This window comes from Podarcis pityusensis, assembly GCF_964106645.2.
Source record: "Podarcis pityusensis genome assembly, chromosome: 2".
NCBI lineage: Eukaryota > Metazoa > Chordata > Lepidosauria > Squamata > Lacertidae > Podarcis > Podarcis pityusensis.
Genome location: NC_138029.1, coordinates 85990612 through 86010963, shown reverse-complemented (window position 1 = coordinate 86010963; position 20352 = coordinate 85990612). Strand labels below are relative to the sequence as shown.

The 20352-nt window shown below is 40.9% G+C and overlaps 1 protein-coding gene across 4 annotated transcripts in view; it reads left to right on the top strand.

The window, feature by feature from the left end:
• The first annotated feature begins 8048 nt into the window (after positions 1–8048).
• Positions 8049–20352, top strand: part of EEFSEC (eukaryotic elongation factor, selenocysteine-tRNA specific) — a 162906-nt gene continuing 150602 nt past the window's right edge. For 3 of the 4 annotated variants that reach the window (XM_080996924.1, XM_080996925.1, XM_080996926.1), the window contains exons 1-2: positions 8049–8162; positions 9685–10097. In XM_080996924.1, the coding sequence (XP_080853050.1) occupies positions 9788–10097 (310 nt within the window). In that variant the 5' untranslated portion in view covers positions 8049–8162; positions 9685–9787. Of the gene's footprint in view, positions 8163–9684; positions 10098–12515; positions 12573–20352 lie in introns of those variants that run through there. The other variant, XM_080996927.1, reaches the window with a different exon arrangement.

Genomic DNA, 20352 nt, shown 5'->3' with positions numbered 1-20352 from the left:
ATACCAGATCTCTAATCATTAAAAATATCATCCACACACAAAGGAGTGTCCTTTTGATATTCCGGACTCGTTCACAATGTCTTTCCATTTGACTACTGCAATTCTTTATGTGTGAGGCCTTCAAGCGAATTTGACTCAAAAAGTTAGAAATTCAGAAAGTGGAGGAACTATTTTCTTTTGCAAGTCACTTATTAATATTTCATTCCAGAATATCCCTTTTATTATTTATATGTTCATTATTACTTTATTGCATGTATGATAGAGACAGTCAGGTCTTTAAAAAACAAACAAACTGATCAAGGGTTTTTTTTTTTTTTTAAATGATATTTATTAAAGTTTCTAATAAAAACAGAACACAGTAAAAGAAAAAAAAAGAAAAATACACAATACAAAAATGCACAATACAAAATACAGAAAAAACAAAACAAAAGAAGAAACATTAAAAACAATACCACCTTTTCATCACCACTTTTGAATTTACTTATTTTCTGGACCTCCTCGTACCTCCCTCTTTTGTATTCCAGTTCATTTTGTTTGTCCAGCAATTTCTTTCCCTCTTTTTTAATCCCAATCCTTAATCTTAATATGGTATAACATTAAATTCTTATCTATTAATAACCAATTTTCCATTCTTTTAACCTTTTTATGCCTAATCCTTAATCTTAGTCTATATATAACTTTAACGCCTGTACAGCTAGAAACCACTTAATTTCAATCCATCATCACTCTAACATTCTTTGATTTTGCAATGTTTCTGTAAATAATCTTTAAATTTCTTCCAATCTTCTTCCACCGACTCTTCTGCCTGGTCACGGATTCTACCAGTCATTTCCGCCAGTTCCATATAGTCCATCAGTTTCATCTGCCATTCCTCCAGTGTGGGTAGCTCTTGTGTCTTCCAATACTTTGCGATGAGTATTCTTGCTGCTGTTGTTGCGTACATAAAGAAAGTTCTATCCTTTTTTAACACCGATTGGCCGACTATGCCCAAGAGAAAGGCCTCTGGTTTCTTCAAGAAGGTATATTTAAATACCTTTTTTAATTCATTATATATCATTTCCCAGAAAGCCTTAATCTTTGGGCACGTCCACCAAAGGTGAAAAAATGTACCTTCAGTTTCTTTACATTTCCCACATTTATTATCGGGCAAATGGTAAATTTTTGCAAGCTTGACTGGGGTTATGTACCACCTGTATATCATTTTCATAATATTCTCTCTTAAGGCATTACATGCCGTAAATTTCATACCTGTGGTCCACAACTGCTCCCAGTCAGCAAACATAATGTTATGACCAACGTCTTGTGCCCATTTAATCATAACAGATTTCACCGTTTCATCCTGAGTGTTCCATTTCAACAGCAAGTTATACATCTTTGACAAGTTCTTAGTTTTGGGTTCTAACAGTTCAGTTTCTAATTTTGATTTTTCCACCTGGAAGCCAATTTTCTTGTCCAAATTAAATGCCTCCATTATCTGAAAATAATGAAGCCAGTCTCGCACTTTGTTTTTTAGTTTTTCAAAACTCTGCAATTTCAGTCTATCTCCATCTTGTTCCAAAATTTCCCAATATTTCGGCCATTTGACCTCCATATTGACAAACTGATCAAGGGTTTTAAATGCAACTCAAGAAAAAGAAAAGGGATCACTCAAGCAAACTAAAGCCTGGCAGAAAGACAATCCCCACTTTGTAGGATTCCACTGCCTTCAGTAGTCTTACCACCTTTTCTGAGGCATATACGGATTTCTTAGGACTGTTTCAGAGTTTATGTTGGGACTCGGAGCACACAGCAGTAGAACTTGGATCAATAGCTCTACCTGTGAATGCATTTGCCCAAGATAGTATCTGAACTAGCCCTTCCTACAGTCCTCTTTATATGTAGTCATGGAAAAAAGAAAGTGGCATCATAAAACCAAATGTAGCAGAAAATGGTATGAAACTGGTGCAACAAATAATTATTTCTTATGGCACTATTAGGTGAATCCCATTTTGGAAAACTTATGAGATATGTTGGAATGCATTGAGTTGTAATAAATTAGATAATTTTGAATGCACTTGTAGTTGCTAGTCTAGTTTATGGTCCTCTTTGGACATGTAAAGAAATACAGTGGTACCTCGGGTTACAGACACTTCAGGTTACAGACTCTGCTAACCCAGAAATAGTATCTCGGGTTAAGAACTTTGCTTCAGGATGAGAACAGAAATTGTGCGGCGACGGTGTGGCGGCAGCGGGAGGCCCCATTAGCTAAAGTGGTGTCTCAGGTTAAGAACAGTTTCAGGTTAAGAACGGACCTCCAGAACGAATTAAGTTCTTAACCCGAGGTACCACTGTACCTGTGAAGAAGAATGGTTGAAAAAATTGTGAGACATTGCTATAAATCTTCAAATGCATTTGAATGAGTTAATGAAATATGTTGCTCCAGAAGATCAAAAGGACATAACTTGGACAAGTGCTTAAAATGGTCAAAGACTAAATACATTTTAAAAAATAAATGGACCATGCCGTGCAATACTATAAAAGGTAAAGGGACCCCTGACCATTAGGTCCAGTTGTGACCGACTCTGGGGTTGCGGCTCTCATCTCGCTTTATTGGCCGAGGGAGCCGGCGTACAGCTTCCGGGTCATGTGGCCAGCATAACTAAGCCGCTTCTGGCGAACCAGAGCAGCGCACAGAAACACCGTTTACCTTCCCGCCGGAGCGGTACCTATTTATCTACTTGCACTTTGACGTGCTTTCGAACTGCTAGATTGGCAGGAGCAGGGACTGAGCAACGGGAGCTCACCCGGTCACGGGGATTCAAACTGCCGACCTTCTGATCGGCAAGTCCTAGGCTCTGTGGTTTAACCCACAGCGCCACCCATGTCCCTGTGCAATACTATATTTACTAATTAATCTTACAAACTTGTTTATTTAACTACATATAAAGAGGACTGTAGGAAGGGCTAGTTCAGATACTATCTTGGGCAAATGCATTCACAGATAAACAAACTTGTTTATCTAACATGGATCCATGTAAAGGGCTGTATGGATCACAGGTTCACAGTATGAACCTATGCATGTGTACTGCTTTTCAGTTCTATGGAAATTACTCTCATGTAAGTATATAGGATTGCAGTTCCATATTGCTTGCACTTTCCTAAACAAAACTGGTTTATCCAGTGTGTCAATGATAAGTCCATTTTATAGCGATGATTTCTTCATGTTACTGCTATCACATACCCTCCAACATTTCTCTGATGAAAATAGGGACGTCCTTTTCCATAATTAGAATAATAATTTTACTATTTATAGCAAATTTCCCGAGCCACTCTGGGCAGCTTCCAACATATATAAGAACATAATAAAACATTAAACATTAAAATATCTTCCCAATACAAGGCTGCCTTGAGATGGCTCGGTGGTTGGATACCTCCATACCTTCCAACATTTCTCCAGTGAAAATAGGGACATCTTACCTTACGCTTCAATATTTCTCTGATGAAAATAGGGACATCCCAAGGAAGAAAGGGACATTCAAATCAGAAACTGGAACGGCTTCTATAAATATGGGACTGTCCCTGGAAAATAGGGACACTTGGAGGTTCTGCTATCAATAATATTGTTTCAGACCACACAAGTTATTGTTCATTTGCAAAGTGAAGCTTTGAACAGCTTATTCAAGGACCAAAAAGAACTAAAATATAATTAAAATAACCAACACTCCCTGCCTCGAGACATCCATTGTGTGCTATTTTTGGTGTCTGCTTAAAACTTTTTTACTTAGGCAAGCCTTTCCAGATGTGTATTTATTTCATAAAATAAAATGTATTTAATAAAATTAGAAGTTAGATGCTTTATTTCTTTTTAGCTACTGCCAATTTGATACATCTTTGAATGTTTTAGATACCTGTTTTTAAATTTATCAATAATATTAATGTTTTCTTTTATATTTTTGTAAACTGCTCAGAGGCTTTTACAATCGAATTATAACTTTTTTTTGTTAAATAAAACTAACACTGATGTCTGATGCAAGTTAGCATATGTAGTTATAATACACCATCATAAAAAATACTGAAGCCTAATACTCTCCTTGCTCTTGACTGAGTATACCATTTATACTGAAGAGAAACCACGGAGGAAAGTAGGATTAGTTTAGAAGGCAAACATAAAACCATTTCTCTGCATTGTCAACACGTTATTAAGAAAGGGCTTTTTTGTTTCTTTACTTAAAGCATTTAGGTATAACTCAATATTCCACTAACCAGAAAAATAATACGACTATGAAAATTTGAGCTATTGGTCTTCAGGTTTAATCAACTAACTTTGCCAACTTCTCGTATGCTATTTTCTGTTCGTACCAACCCATGGGGTGGAGGGGAAGGAAAAGTTGTCTGAACAGCCAGTCTGCTTTTTAGCACAGACGTCATGTGATACCCAAGGAGGGAGCTGGAGACTTCAGAGTAGTTTTTTTTTAAATAGACTAAACGTTTGAGATTACAGGACGTAGCCTAGTTTCACATAAGCTTCCAAATTTCAGTGGGACATGCTGAACCCTGAAATTGTCAAATAGTATATTATTTTTGGAGAGAGGAAAATGTGCAAGTCTGTGAATGACCTTTACATTTTTAACCCATCCCAAAGGTCTGACTTCCTGCCCTTGCTCCCATGAGGTTTTGTAAACTCTAGCAATTAATAGCAACATTTTGTGAAGGAGCAGTTTAATGTATAGAAAAGGAAATTGGAGCAATGGGTGTTACATCTAATTAACAAAAGAGGGGGAAAATGTTTTTGTGCCCTCTTCTGTTTCTTTATTTATGAAGTGCAAAGGGTTGTATTTTTGTAACCTTGCCAATAGCAAGTTGGGGGTTATTCCCCACCCCACATGCAGGGCTATCTTTCCTGGAGGTCCAGGAAAATGAACTGGAATGTTCCCAGTCTTCTTAAAATAGGAATGTTGTATACAAGATACATATATCTTTACTTCCAATTCAGCAACAACAATAACAGTACAAAAAAGGTACATTATCAATTTAATTTATTCACATTTACTAACTGCCTTAAGTTCCAGTTTAATTTTTTGAATTCAGAATGCACTTTTCATGTTCATGGGCCCTTATACTATTGATACAATTGTGCATTTGTTTCATTTTAGCAATGTTCACCAGAGTTTCAGACAAACAAAGTTTTCCAAACCTTACAGAAAATAAATCATAGGCCCCTGGGCCAAACCACAGGGGCCTGCCTTTTCCCAAACACAGGGTAGTATAGGTCCCAGGATATGGTCTGAAGGTACATGAACCAACTATTTTTCTGGAGCTAAACAGCGCCTAAGTCAGCAACTGCCTAGGATGCACATGTACACCACCTTGGCTTCCACGGTGGAAGACTGCATATAAATGCAAGAAAATGTAAAAATAAATACATAAAGTCCCCTTAGTTGGTAATTATTTGGCTTACTTGCCAACAAATGAAAGGTTGTGAATTCATACAAATCCACTGAAGTAAAGAACTGAGGTAACAAACCTCTTATTTTCCTTTAGGTTGGCTTCTTTACCACTACTGAGCTGTTAATTTAGATATTGGCATTTTATGGATTGTTTTTCCTAGCAGTTGTTTTATGATTACTGAATTTCTTACAAATGCATGTAGCTATCCATATCTATCATCTATCTACCTATCTATCTATCTACCTATCATCTATCTATCTATCTGCAAATGTAAACAGGGGCCTATGTTCATAGGAAGGAGTACTGTTTTTGTGTTGAAGCTCGATATGCACTTAGTGGGAATTGAATGTGGTATTAAAGTTTCTAGGACAGCTAGTGGCCTAATGATTGGATAGAGGAAGGGGAGCCACTCTAGGAAGCATGGCAAGCAGCAGCCACTCTTCAGCTCATTGCAACGTGGAAAACCCTTCTACGAAGCAGAAAAGATAGACTACAGCATGAGCCACCTTTTTCAAACATAACAAAATAAGGTAAGCAGCAGGCTGCCCCTGCCCAGCATGCATGCATACGCACAGTGTGGAAGAAACCCTGCCTTTTCCCTAACCTTTCTTAAAAACTTTTATAGAGGTTGGCACAGACCTCTATAAAAAGCCTTTCAAGAACAGTTATGGCCTCCATGATCTCTCTCCTCTCCTACCATCTGTAGCCTCTTCCTTTGGACCCCACACATCAGTCCCCACATAACAGCACTGTCATTATGCACGACAGCTGGGAACTCCTAACTATGCCTAATACAGTGGTACCTCAGATTACATACGCTTCAGGTTACATACGCTTCAGGTTACAGACTCCGCTAACCCAGAAATAGTACCTCAGGTTAAGAACTTTGCTTCAGGATGAGAACAGAAATCGTGCTCCGACCGCGCGGCAGCAGCAGGAGGCCCCATTAGCTAAAGTGGTGCTTCAGGTTAAGAACGGACCTCCGGAACGAATTAAGTACTTAACCCGAGGTACCACTGTATACTCTTTTAATGCAAGCATTGCATCCTTTCTGGTTTGTGCTCTGGTAAGAGCACTGTATTTTCTGCCTTGTTCCATCACAGTAAACGGAATAGCCCCCTCTAGCATTGCATGTGCAAAGTTGTTCAAGGTGAACAGCAGGTGCGAGAGTTGTTGCGGACTTCAGAACTGCTGGGTCTGTGAGGAGGAAGAAATACATACTTTGTTTTATCAACAGTTTTTTATTTTACTGAACTTTCTAAAATGATGCAAAAGCCTAGTCAAACGATACAAACTAAATCAAGATGTGTTCTATGCATACAATCAAGTGGGAGATGGGGAAGGCGGGGGAATGGCTAGATCTATACGAGTCCACGCATCAGGGAAATTCTCATCTTTCCTAGGTTTAAAGAATGTCACCTTCTTATATGCCACCAACTGAGGGGAATAAAGGAAACATACACACACACATTCTTAACTAGGGGAGGAATGCTTCCTCCCTCCATAGTTCTCTCCTATATACACACACAACACTAGGGCTGGATTTAGGTTTGATGAGGCCCTAAGCTACTGAAGTTAATGGGGCCCTTTATATGTCCAGCTGTCCTCTGACAACAACAAATTGTCGCTGTTTTTTGTGTTGAATATATGCTATATGGTAATTTATGGACCTAATAGGTATCTAAAGCCATTTGCACATAACAAAGTATGTATTAAATCATGCAGAATGTAGGCACCCTATGTATAGAAATGCGCAAACCAGTGATATTTTAGTGAGCAGGCTAGCAGGTGAGGCCCATTACTTACATCAGAGGAGCCTACACAACACAAAACACTGTTGCTGGTTTTATTTACAGTATGTAGATTTTATTTGTTTTTTATCTTATATTTTGGAAATATACATTCAGGTTTTTCTTCCTTCTTTTGGGTCCCCCAAGAGAGTGGGGCCCTAAGCTATAGCTTGTTCAGTTTATACATAAATCCGGCACACACACACACACACGCACTTAAGCATTACCCGGCTGTTTGCTCCAGTCTCCCTAACAGCGTGGGCAATCCCAGTGGGCAGCTTTGAGGCGCCCTTCTGGCCCCGCTAAATCTTCCTTGTGCAGATCCCCAAAATTTGGCTTGTTCCTCTCAAGACATTTCCCCACAGACGCCTCTCTCCCCGCTTGGGGTCTCCCCCTCGCCGCCCACCCCTCGCCCCTCCTGCATTTCCCACTAGCATTTCCAGGCAAGGTGTGGGTCACCTTCATTCAGGCACAGACAGCGGGAGGGGAGGGAGGGGCTTAGCAACGCCCCCGGCCGGGGAAACACAAAGGCCGGTTCGTTTTGCCGCGCGCAGAGAAAGAGGGAAAACTGTCTCCGCAATAACTTCTTTGCTCCCTCTCCCCTGCATCAAGCTCCATCTCCAAGACAGGGCGGGGGCGGGGCAGGGAGGAAGGAGGAGGCTTTGCTCTGGAGGACACCCTATTTCCCCCTCCCTTTCCTCCAATTTCCTTACTCTCTAGGAATCCGTCTCTTTCTCTTCTTTTAACCCTCTCTGAGCCAAAAGCGGCGAACTCTCGCTGCCGCTTACTTTCCAAGCAAGCGGGCGGGTGCATTCGCAAGGATACCGGAAGCGGAGGCAACGCGGGGCGGAAGAGGAGTGAGAAGCCTGCAGGGGGCGTGGGCTGGGGCGGGTGGTTGAGAGAGTAGATTAGGGCAAGGGAAAGCAAACCGCAGGAGCGTGGCCGGTAAGCGAATTTAGGGCTGTATTTGTTTGTGTGTGTTGTATGTGTGCCTTAACTTCGGATTTTCCCAGGGATCAGGGGAAGCCGAATTGACTGTAAAAAAAAAAAAAAAGCCAAAACAGAAAACCATGAGGTTGGATGCTGCATCAGGAAAACGTCACGTGGAGGACACCCACAAAACTGAGGCTCAGGCAGCCTCCAGTGCACAGTCAATGCACACGAAAGCCCCGGGTGGATAAGCCCCATGGGAGTCCCTTTCTGCACCGCAAGGGCGGGAGGGGGGGAGGAGACATGAATCATTGTAACGAGTGAAAGAAAAACCAGCCCCCTTTTTTACCTGAATGGTGGGTGAAGGGTGGCGGGAGAGAAAGTAGCAAGGGTCTCTCCCCGCCTCCCGAGCCCTGACAGTGCACCTGAGGACGGCACTTCCCAGTCTGGTGCCCAGCATTCCCCCCCCCCCCCATTCCAGCCATAATGATGATGATGATGATGATGATAATAATAATAATTTATTATTTATACCCAGCCCATCCGGCTGGGTTTCCCCAGCTAGCATTTTTGACTGAAGTTTCATTTTATAGATTTAATTGATTCTTTTTTATTTTATCTTTGTAAACCGCTTAGAGACTATTGTAGTTAAGCGGTGTGCAAGTTGTTTAATTTAAATAAATAAGAAACTTAGGAAGCCACCTTAGCCTGACACTGTGTGCACACTCTTGTTTCCTTCTGCTCCAGTGCACCCACACCACTGGTGTTTGAAGACGTCTGTACATGTGACATCAACCACACAATCCTTATCCTGCAGTTTCTTGGAAAATAATTTCCAGCTTCCACCTGGTTTTAAAGTGTAAACTGCAATTGTTTTGCGGTTAAGCACTTGCAGACCGCTGTTGCACAGGTGCGGATAACAGTGCATGCGCACATGACAACCTCATGAATAGGAGTTGAGGGGTTGCTTTATGAAAAAGACAATGGTGCATTGGGTGAAGACATCCCTGCCCCCTCTCTGCTGTGTAGAACACCATGCAAATGTGACTTGAAGTGCAGCAGGGGGAAAGGAACTCGCTGCATTTTAGCCACTAATGTGTACACAGCCTAGATCAGACCATAAGTCCATCTAGCTCAGTATTATCTATTCAGACTGCCAGCAACTCTCCACAGTTTCTGACAGGTGACATTCCCAGCCCTACCTGGAGATGCCAGAGACTGAACCTGAGGATAAAAAGATGCTCCACCACTGAACTATGGCCCTTCCTCTAACTCCAAATGGTTTGTGCTGCAGTCCCCGTCATCCTTGGCCATGCATTCTTGGGCTGTTGGGAAAGGCCAGTCTAGGTCTATGTTGTGTGCATAGTAATGTGGCATTTCATTTTAGAATATGGAGAGAATGTAAGGTAATTTGTACAGCTGGGTGACATTGGGGAACTGCTTTGTATTCAGGATGCTTATAGCAGAGTGAAGCAGAACTTCCTACTCATTCCCACAGCTCACCCACCACTTTTTAAAATTAGTGTTTCTTTTACAGTTTCCTGCAATTGGAACAGTCCCAACCTGGCCTGTGTTGTCACAGGGGTGGTGTTGCAAGCAGGACCGCCTTGAAAGAGAAAAGAACTGCTTTCAAGACATCCATGGCCTGTGCAGCTGCTATTCCCCCTGCCCCAAAGCCCAACACCTCTCATCGACTGAATATAAATGTTGGTGTCCTGGGCCACATCGACAGTGGCAAGACTGCTCTTGCGCGGGCCCTTAGCACTGTTGGGTCCACTGCTGCCTTTGACAGAGCCCCGCAGAGCCGAGCTCGGGGAATCACCCTGGACTTGGGCTTCTCCTGCCTCTGTACAGAGTTGCCTCCACACCTGGGAACCGAGCCTGGCGAGCTCCAACTGACCCTGGTGGATTGCCCAGGACATGCCTCCCTTATTCGCACCATTATTGGAGGTAAGAGGCAGACAGAGGCAAAACTGCAGGGGTGGGTGGGTTGCCTGCCTGTGCTCTGCAAAGACTGTATACTGATTTATTGATTCTGGTAGAGGACTGGTCCCCCTCAGCTCAAAGCTCCCTGTCATTCCACCACTTACAGAGACAGAGTGAGTGAGTGAGCAAGCAAGCAAGCAAGCAGAGGCAATCATTTGCATTTCTTCTTTCTGGTTGCTTGGCAGGACCTGCAATAACAAACCTTCCTCGTCAAATGGTTGGAGGAAGTTGCTGTGCTGTTGTTTTTGCAGGAGCCGTTTTGCCCTCGTGATGTTATGGTGGAGAGGGTTGAATGTGTGGCTTGCTTGCATGCCTGTGCAAGGAAGGTAAATTGGGCACGGGTGGGAGGAATAGGCTTTCCTCCCCAATGTGCTTCTGTTAGTGCAAAAAGTTGCCCTCCACCACACACTTGGTAGTCAAATTGGCATGTGAGGTTCTTACTACGTGTAAAAGTGAAGCACAATTCTTTCTTTTTCAAAAATAGAGCATAGATGATGGCTGGCTGTGGATGATAAGAACAAAAAGCAATTGCATTTAAAATAATTTTAAACTTAAATGTTTAATGTACTTGTATAGTTCCTTTCCTTGTACAAAATAGTGTTTTGTGACTGACAGCAAAGGAAATTGTGCCTGAAAGCTCTCCAGTTACGATTGTGAGTGTATGTTTTTCCAATTCATTCTGTTTGGCAGGTTTTAAGATGCACAGTTTAGGGTAGTATGAAAAATGTCCTGGAAGTGAATTTGGCTGCATTTCCCACATTCGTTATTTGCAAGGTGCCCTGCTAAAGGCAGAGGGAAGAAATAAAGATAAATTGTTCTGGGATTGTGGCCTTGATCCAGCAATTTTCTTTCATTCATTCATTCATTCTGCATAAAGTGACTAGTAAAGGTAAGATATTGTTCTGCCTAGGAATTAATATTGTCTAGAGAAGCACTCCTCAGTGTTTCACCTTTGAAGAATTGTATTTGTTGTTGTGTCTGGCCTTCTTCATGGTGGCACCCTGGTTTTGGACCTCCATGCTCCTTGATGCTCATCTGGCTCCTCTGTTGTAGCACTTTCGTTGCCAGCTAAAAACACGGATGATTCAGTCAAGTGTTCAGCCCTTTTCTGAAATTTACTCATCTGTGAGGGGTGATGTATGATGTGGTTTTATGTATTGATCTTTAGGGGTTTTTCTGCTACCCAATCTGCTATTCTGGCAAGAGAGCAGGATGCAAATAAATAAAAATATAAGCTCATAGCATATAAGCAGTCTTGTGGCACCTCAGTAAAATGACATCTACTTTGATCACAGACACAGGTGGAGCAACCAGAGAGTTTAAAAATTATATTTCCATGCATATACAGGTTCTGGATGTTTGTTTGTTTGTTTCATTTATTAGTGGCTTGCCGTGAAAAATCCTGAAGCAATTTAACAATAAAAATATCAACAATAAAAGTTTATTTAAAATACAGACTTGGATAAAAATCTTCACTTAAAAGGCTTGTTGGGAAAGGAAAGTCTTCAATTGCTTCTGGAAAGATAATAGAGATGGCACCTGTTTAAAAATTATATTTCCATTTCAGTCCTGGTTCTGAATGACACGATCTGTTTTGCAATCTGTATATCAAAGCTGATCAGTGTTGTGAAACATTTTTGATAGGCACTTCGTCAAATGCAGATTGCTGTTACTTCATTGGTGGAAAAAGGCCTGCTTAAATGCAGATGCCCGTAATCTGATGTGCCTTATAGAGAAATAGCTTGTTTGGTTTTCAGCGGGATGTCAAGATTGTTTATTTTGCATATAGAACTAAAGGTTCTTGGTTTTAAAAGGTTTTTGTGTATAGGTGTTCAATCACATTCTCACGCAAGTTGGTTGAATTGTATGGATGCTTCTCAGGGTGGCAGTTTCTTTGCTTGAAGTTTTAAACTAAAATTATATCCGATAAAGTAATGTTGTGTCAAGATAGTTTTGCTAAATGAATTTTGTATAGCAGGATCAATCCTATTATGCTGGGCAATATCTGACCTTGTAGGTACTTTGCAAGAGAACACACTAAAACTTAAGGATAAAACTTTTATGTTTTAATAAATGCAGAATATTTGAACAGTAACAAAACAGAAGAGGAATGGAAGATGGAAGTCATATTTCATTCTCTGTGCTTACATTTTTCTTAGAGACTTTGCCCTTGAAAACAAAGCATATCATGTTTTAAATCAAAATAATTTTTTACCTACATGCTAGGAATAGAGAATGCTACAGATCGTTCCACCCCTGACATTTCTAAAAGGTTGGGCGGTAAGATTAAGTTGGTAGTCAAGGTTGGATTTAAATGGTGGGTTTGGACTCCAGTTTCTTCCTCACTGCATGTCTATCAAAGTTTTTATTATTATTTTTAAGATACACTTTAAATGGCCAGTGCTAAAGTGTATTGCAAGACCAGGCATGACTGTCAAGGTAAGGTGTTCTAGCCAGTCCCGTTTTCATAATTATTCTGTACATTCTTGCAAAATGTCTGCATCTCTCCAATTAGGTGCTGAGCAGTTTCTGCTAGAGTTCAGTGATAGGGGAAGCCTGCTGAGAGGTTATACAAGTTAATCTTTCAGAGGAAATCCAATCCCCATATTTTATTTTAAGGCCACTCTGCGTAGCAAAGTAGTTTAACAAGTAGCAGATTTTTTACTTGCTGATAGTTAATTTCATGCCCTACAAAGGGTCAGCGCACTAATAAAGGAGAACATGATTACTTCACCTTACCCTTTCTTCCCTCCTGCTCCCCACACACAGAGCACTGCCTGCGGAACTGTTTGTTTTAGGTTAAACTGTTTTTAAGATGCCCGTTGTTTTTGCTGACTTTGTATTAGCCGAGAGAGCTTCTGCAAGAGCAGATCAAGAATATATATTGCCTTTTGTTCTTCATGGAAGTACGAAAGCCGGAATAGACTTGCAGTGTTTTAATTCGAAAGCTCCTGCTTGATCCAGATTGTCTAAACCTGTGGGAGGAACGGAGACGAACTTGTAGTTTTGTAATTCCTTACACTTGTCTGAACCTTTGACCTTTTTACTTTTGACCGGAGCTTCATTGTCACCATTTGTCCCTGCAGCTCGTTTCAAAGACGGCTGCCTACAAGTGTCTGTTTCCACTTTGCTGCTGTGTTCTTTTAAGGAAGGGTATTAATTCATACCTGATACATTGAAGGGCCAAGACTTTTGAACTCTTGCAAGGGCTGGCGGGGAGGAGGAGAAGCTGAATACAGCAAAAGTGGATTTTGCTGATGCAAATAACTACTGTTAAAGTCATGGAAGATCAAGAAAATTGTGGAGTTATTACTGCTGCCTTAATTTTTTTCTCTTATTTAGATTATTTGTAAGATTACCGTAGTAGGCTTCCTGGTTCTATATAAATACTTGCGTTCACCTATTGAGCTGTCCTTCCTAATAAAACCATTCTTGGCCTACATATCCAGTCATTTATAATTAGGGTGTTAGAAATGATGGAATCGTCCCCCTCACTCCTACAGAGAAGGGCAACAGCTTATTGAAGATCTCGTTCTTCTTCTGTAGTTAGCATCATGATGAAAATGGCCCATCTTAGGCTCCTTTTTTGCATTTTCAGCATAGGCTAAATTTCTACAGGCTACTGGAACTGTAAAATACGTCTCATGGAGAAGGACCATAGCTCAGTGATTGAGCATCTGCCTTGCAGCCTTGCATGCAAAAGGATCAGAGGTGGGAAGAGCTACTACCTGAAACCCTGGAGAATAACAGCCAATCAGAATAGACAGTATTATGCTAGATAGATCAATGGTCCAAATCAGCAGAAGGCAGCATATCTATTGTCATCTGTGGAAAACGTCTGTGTCAAGAAATGGGCTAGTGAAATACAGTGGTACCTGGGGTTACATACGCTTCAGGTTACATACGCTTCCGGTTACAGACTCCGCTAACCCAGAAATATTACCTCAGGTTAAGAACTTTGCTTCAGGATGAGAACAGAAATTGTGCAGCGGCAGCGGGAGGCCCCATTAGCTAAAGTGGTGCTTCAGGTTAAGAACAGTTTCAGGTTAAGAACAGACCTCCAGAACGAATTAAGTTCTTAACCTGAGGTACCACTGTATTACCTTTGAAAACAAAATGGAAAAAATCATTTTAAAAAGGTCTGAAATTCTGCTAATGTGCCATTTGACATTTTCAAGGCGTTTATTTGAAACAAGCTCAGTGTGCTTCTGATTGGAGGCAGATCCATGTAGAGAACTGTTGGAAAAAAGAGAAATAAACATGTGCATTCCTCTGTAGGACCAAACTAGTTGTTAGGCAGCAAACACAGGACTTGAAAATGGAGTCACTGTTTATTTCCTGAAAAACAGTGTATAAGGAGTGTGATTTTTCAGGTGAGTGATGGCATGTGTCCTTAATTCCCTGTGCCTTCTGCTTTTGCCTTCCATGTACCCCTTTCCCAAATTTAGTTGTTCTCAATTCACTCTTTGTCATCTAAAATTGAGGAGACTGCAGAGGGAATGTGACAGGCAAGGACATGGTCAAGCACCCTACTTGCCAATTTTCTCTGTGGAAATCATAACCCACTCCAGCTCGTGTTTTCTGCCAGTCGCTTAGTTCAGTCCTTTTTGCAATGAAACACCTCTTCAAGAGTGCAGTCCTAAATGCATTTACAGGGGAGTAAGCCCCAGTGAATGAACAGCAGTGAAACCTGTTTCTGAGTAATCACACATAGGCTTGTTCTGCTCTGTTGCAATCTTGTGCAGACACACTTTTGAGTAAGCAGGCTGTAAAATGCATTTCCCATTTATCAACACTTTGGTTGGGCCAGAGTTTCTGTTTTGCGTTTTGTCTGTTTTTAACTTGTAATACATATTCCTTGATGCCTAAAACAAAAATGGATGAATATATAGAAATCTACTGTTGGCACTACGCATTTACCTTTAAAAAGCATACAAAATCCCTCTGCTCAATATGCTAGTGCACAAGAGGGCAGTGTTTGCTTGCAAAGTAGGATCTTTAGGATAGATGTGTAGGGTAACAGGTCACTGAATTAGAATTGGGAGAAAATAAAATGAAGGGCTGCATAGCTTGAAGTTCAAACTCTAATTCCGGTTCTCCTTTTCAGTGACCCCCACCTCCCTTACTTGATTTAAAACAAAAAGTGGAGGACACTCTGTCTGATGAATTTCCTCCTTAAAGTATGCTGTTAACCTTGTCTGGAGTCCAGGCACCTCTCTTTTCATGGGAGAAAGAATCATGTCTTATGCTTCATTATGTAAATACTAGGTAGTGTGACTACTAAGTCACCTCTAAGTCTACTAAGTCACACTCAGAGAAGACTAATTGAAATCAGTCAACCTAAGGTAGTCATTACTAACTTAATTCCATTGATTTGAATATGTCCATTCTGCATATGATATAGTAGTTGGATACTACCCATCACTGTTGTGGTGTAAAATATTTGTTAGTTAGGAAAATAAATCGGTTGCTCTTCTTTCACTTGCAGATAAGGGGTCAATATGTTTAATATATGTTTATCTGAGGGTTTAGTATATGTAATATCTGATTTGTGAAATTAGTGCATTGCAGCATTTAGTACAGTACTGTTACATGCATTGATGTGTTAGGGAACATCCCCTTATAGTTATAGCAGAAATAAACAAAAGAGAGATAATTAAACACCATAACTCCCAACTGTCTTCTGACTCTCTGCATCCCCTCATATTGCATTTTTGGTTCTAAGGCCTTCAAGTAAGCTAGCAGCGGCAGAATTTAGGAGTGGCATGATGACTGTAGTGTAAAATATCCTTGGACTTCTTACATGTTAAAACCATGAGGGGGAAGGAGGGGGAGAAAACTGGAAGATATATAAATTCACAAGTAGTAATGGCCCCACTCTATTCAGTTTAAGAAGGATATTGATGCACTGAGACCCATCCAGAGGAAGACAACAAAAAGGATGAGGGTTTAGGAGATCAAATCCTTTGAGGAAATATTGAAGGAGTTCTGTATGTTTAGCTTGGAAAAGAGATGATTGGGAGGTGATATGATAGCCATCTTCAAATACATAGACAGCTTTGAGGATCTTTCTTGCAATCAAGTGGTATATCAGTTTTATGAAATGAATAAAATAAATATGTGAAGGACTGTCATATGAATCAAATTTGTTTTCTCTTGATGCTCCAGGGCGTAAGACTCAATACAGTGGTACCTCAGGGTAAGAACTTAATTCATTCTGGAGGTCCGTTCTTAACCTGAAACTGTTCTTAACCTGAGGTACCACCTTAGCTAATGGGGCCTCCCACTGCTGCCACACCGCTGCCGCGCAATTTTTGTTCTCATCCTGAAGCAAAGTTCTTAACCCGAGGTACTATTTCTGGGTTAGTGGAGTCTGTAACCTGAAGCATCTGTAACCTGAAGCGTATGTTACCCAATGTACCACTGTAACAACAACAACAACAACCAGTTTCAAAATACAAGAAAGGGTTTAAAAATATTTATTTATTTTCATTACCTGCGTGAAATCTCTCTGGGTGGCAAATAATAATAAGATAATAATAATAATAATAATAGAATATAAAATTTTAGCTACAACAAAAAAGAGCACACCGAACACCCCCTGTTTAAAAACTGAGAGACCCATACTACATGAGTCTTACAAATGGTCTGGGTAAGCAGAAATTTCTCCCCGGTGCTGAAAAGACCATACTGTGCTGTCAGACACATATCTAGAGCATGGCCTCTGAAGCAAATCTTAATACAGTGGTACTTCGAGTTACAAATGCCTCAGGTTACAGATGCTTCAGGTTACAAACTCCGCTAACCTGGAAGAGTTACCTCGAGTTGAGAACTTTGCCCCAGGATGAGAACGGAAATTGTGTGCCGGCAGCGCAGTAGCAGCAAGAGGCCCCATTAGCGAAAGCACGCCTCTAGTTAAGAACAGTTTCAGGTTAAGAACGGACCTCCGGAACGAATTAAGTTCGTAACTAGAGGTACCACTGTATTTGGGTAGGTAAATATGGAGAAGGCCAAACTATGGGAAGAACTTCCTGACGGTATGGGTTTTAAAAATAGGAGAATGGACTGCCTTGAAAGTTGTTGGACTCTCCTTCAGTAGACATTTCTAAGCAATGGCTGGATGATGGCCTCTGAGGTAAGCTGTGGCCGCAAATTTCCTGCATCAGCAGGGAGACAGATTATATGACCTTTGAGATCTTTTCCAACTCTATGATTCTGCATTTGTTGGTGAAGACATATTGTCTGCCTGACTACAGTGTCTTAAAATGGCTATTCCAGAAGGCCCCCTAGTTAGATTCATTAAGTTAGTTTGTGCCAAGTGCAAAGCATATCAGAATGCACTAAGATGTTGCTTATATATTCCAATAGCTTTTTAAGTACAAACTGAGTATGTGTTTAATATAGTATACCTCCAGAATTCTGTCTAATATAGTAGTAATTATTGTTATTCTACCCCCCCCCCATTACAGATAATTCTAACAGGATCTAGGGATATACTTTTCTTAAACAGAGTTTTCTAGGCAGAGATCCAGTTTTTTTGGCCTGTTCTTATGTAGACGGCATTCCATAATCTGGATTATTTGTTGCTCCTTTTTTTACATTTATTCCAGATTGCCTACATTCTTGTTTCCAAGAGACCTCCATTTTGAGACAGCCATGAGCAAGCCAGGGAGAGGAGAATCAAACCTTCTCAGTGATAATTTTCAGTTGGCTTCTTGCATGTATAGTGTACCTTGGGTTGCATCCTATAATGGAGAAAATTGAGTGAGATTCCTGCAATGAAAAACAAGAACAGCCCAGAGGATAGATATGATGGGAAAGATATTGTATATTCTGTGAGAAAATGTTTTCTGTGCTGTCTGTAAATTTCAGACTAAATAGCCATTCTGAAGTGCCGCTTTTCTAAACAGTTTGCTTCCGTAAGCATTACAGGCAGAGTAAATACCAATAATTCCCGTTCCCCGTGTTCTTATCTGCACTTCTACCAAAATGTTCTCGCGCAGCCTATCTAATCTTTTCAAGTGAACATCAAATGATTAGTGTCGGGTCCCAATTTGAATTATGATTTCTGTTTCAAGCCCAAGCTGATTAGTTCTGTGTTAGATTGTGATTATCAGCATTACCAGTATCTGGCGTGGCTGCAGCCCACCATAAGCTTATTTGTGTGTTTGTGTGCAAGTGTAATACAAACAGGCGCATGCCTATGACTATTAGAAGAGTTTGGTTAGAAACTACTGTTCGGAGGTATTTTACTATTACTGTAATATGAATTTTTGCAGATGGTGACTGATGTGAACTACAGGCTTTCAATCTTAGTAGGATTAGCACATCTCTTCAGCCTGCTTTCCGAAACACCCCCCCTCCCTGCGCATTGATAGTTTATTAGGTGCAAGCCTTTAATTTGGTCTTCTTCTTCTTGGGGAAGCTGGAAAACGGAATCTTCTAAAGGATAATCTTATCTGTGATGCCCCAAAGAAGAAGTTTTTATTCCTGCATCTGCTTTCAGGTTATTCTTTTCTCTGGCTTTAATGAGACATCCTTTGATCTCCGGTCCCCTAATCTAGAGTAAGAAATAGGCAATATTATTGAACCACCTTTTGCTGATGAAAGCACATGCAGGCTTTGGTGTTGCTTTTATACGTTCGCTTGGAAGTAAGCTTCGTGAAGAACTGTTCCGTGGTAGCGTGGTTAGCATTGTACTCCTTGTCAGGCAGAAATGAAAAGCAGATGCCATTGGTTTATTTTGCTTTGCTTACAGATGGCAACCAAATAGGCAGTTCTGTTTTTCTAGAAAAAAGAGGTGCTGGAACTCACTACAAACACCTCCCTCCTTCTCTTAGAATGGCAATGTTTCCCACCTGAGAGTTGCCGGAACTTCAGCAAATTCGGACTGGAAAAGAAATCCCTGCTCATAGGCTTTGTAAAGCTTTCTATTCCAGGCTTGTAAACAGTTCCTTCTTTGGTTGCATGAATACAGAAAGAATCTTCTTTCATAAGAAGGAAAGAAGAAGGAGGCAGCCGCAGCCCAGCAGGTGACAGGGTTGGAAGCTTTTGTAAACTACAAAACAATCCTTCCACACCCTGCTTTCAGTTAACCTGTGACACGCTGATGACTTGCATGAACCTGTGCAGACAGATGGATTTTTTTTTTACTGTTGTGGACTTTATTGGAAGGTTGTTTTGGTATCTTCTACATGAACATATGTGAAGACTTATGTTGTGTCTGCACATGAGCTTTGGGAAGCATGTGCATGAAAGAGCCTATTTTTTGTCGCTGTCACTGTTTTTGTTCTTTAAGTGTACTTTCGCTAAACAAAGTCCACCCCTTATTTCCATGGTGGTGCTGCGGACAGCATTGTATTTCACTGGACAAGAAAGTCTTCAGAAGTAAGGAAAGACTGCTTTGGAACAAAAGAAAGAAATTGTGCTGTGTCCGGGCATGTATGTCATTTACAAGTGGGAGCACTACAGATTCCTTATATTTGACAGCTGTTTTCTAAAGACAAAGCATAGTCTCTAGCTGACCAATGTTGTCATTGGGTCTTCCCCACCCCCATCCTCAGAGCAATTTTATCTCTATTGAGAGACCTCTAAACCCATTGGCAGGTCCATGGCTTGTGATTAAATCTCATGCTTGGGCGAAATTCTAATGAGGGTAATTGTTTCCTCTTTTCAAGTCTGTGGTCCGCTCATCAAAGACCAATACGGAAATTATGCATTTCTGTTGTAAAGCGGGAGGTCACAATTACCTGAACCTGTGGTTGACTTTGGAGGATTCTGAGTGGTGTTCGGGCAGCGGTTATCCACTCTGACATTCTAGTATGTGAAATGATTTAAAGCGTGGCTTTTAAACAGGCAAATAACTACCGCTGGTATGCCTCAATCTGCTATGGCATTTGCTTGCTGCTGTTGTAGCATCTTGACTACTGTTGGAGAAGGGCCATGATGACTATGCATGGTTTGGTTTCAGTATAACCAAGGGTGGAATAGTGAACAAGGGTTTACATCACAGGGTTGGGCTTCTGGAGGAGTTTGTACCTACGTGTTGGTCTATGAATTAATACAGTAGGAGCAAAAGTGTGGAATAATACTGTGAATGACTGTTGAGCTTCTGTTGCATTTGGGTCCCCTGCATTTGGGTCCCCTGTATACAATGACTTCCATAGTACTAGTGGTTTGATAGTGTTATATTTTGCAGAAGCGCATCTTGTGGCACTGG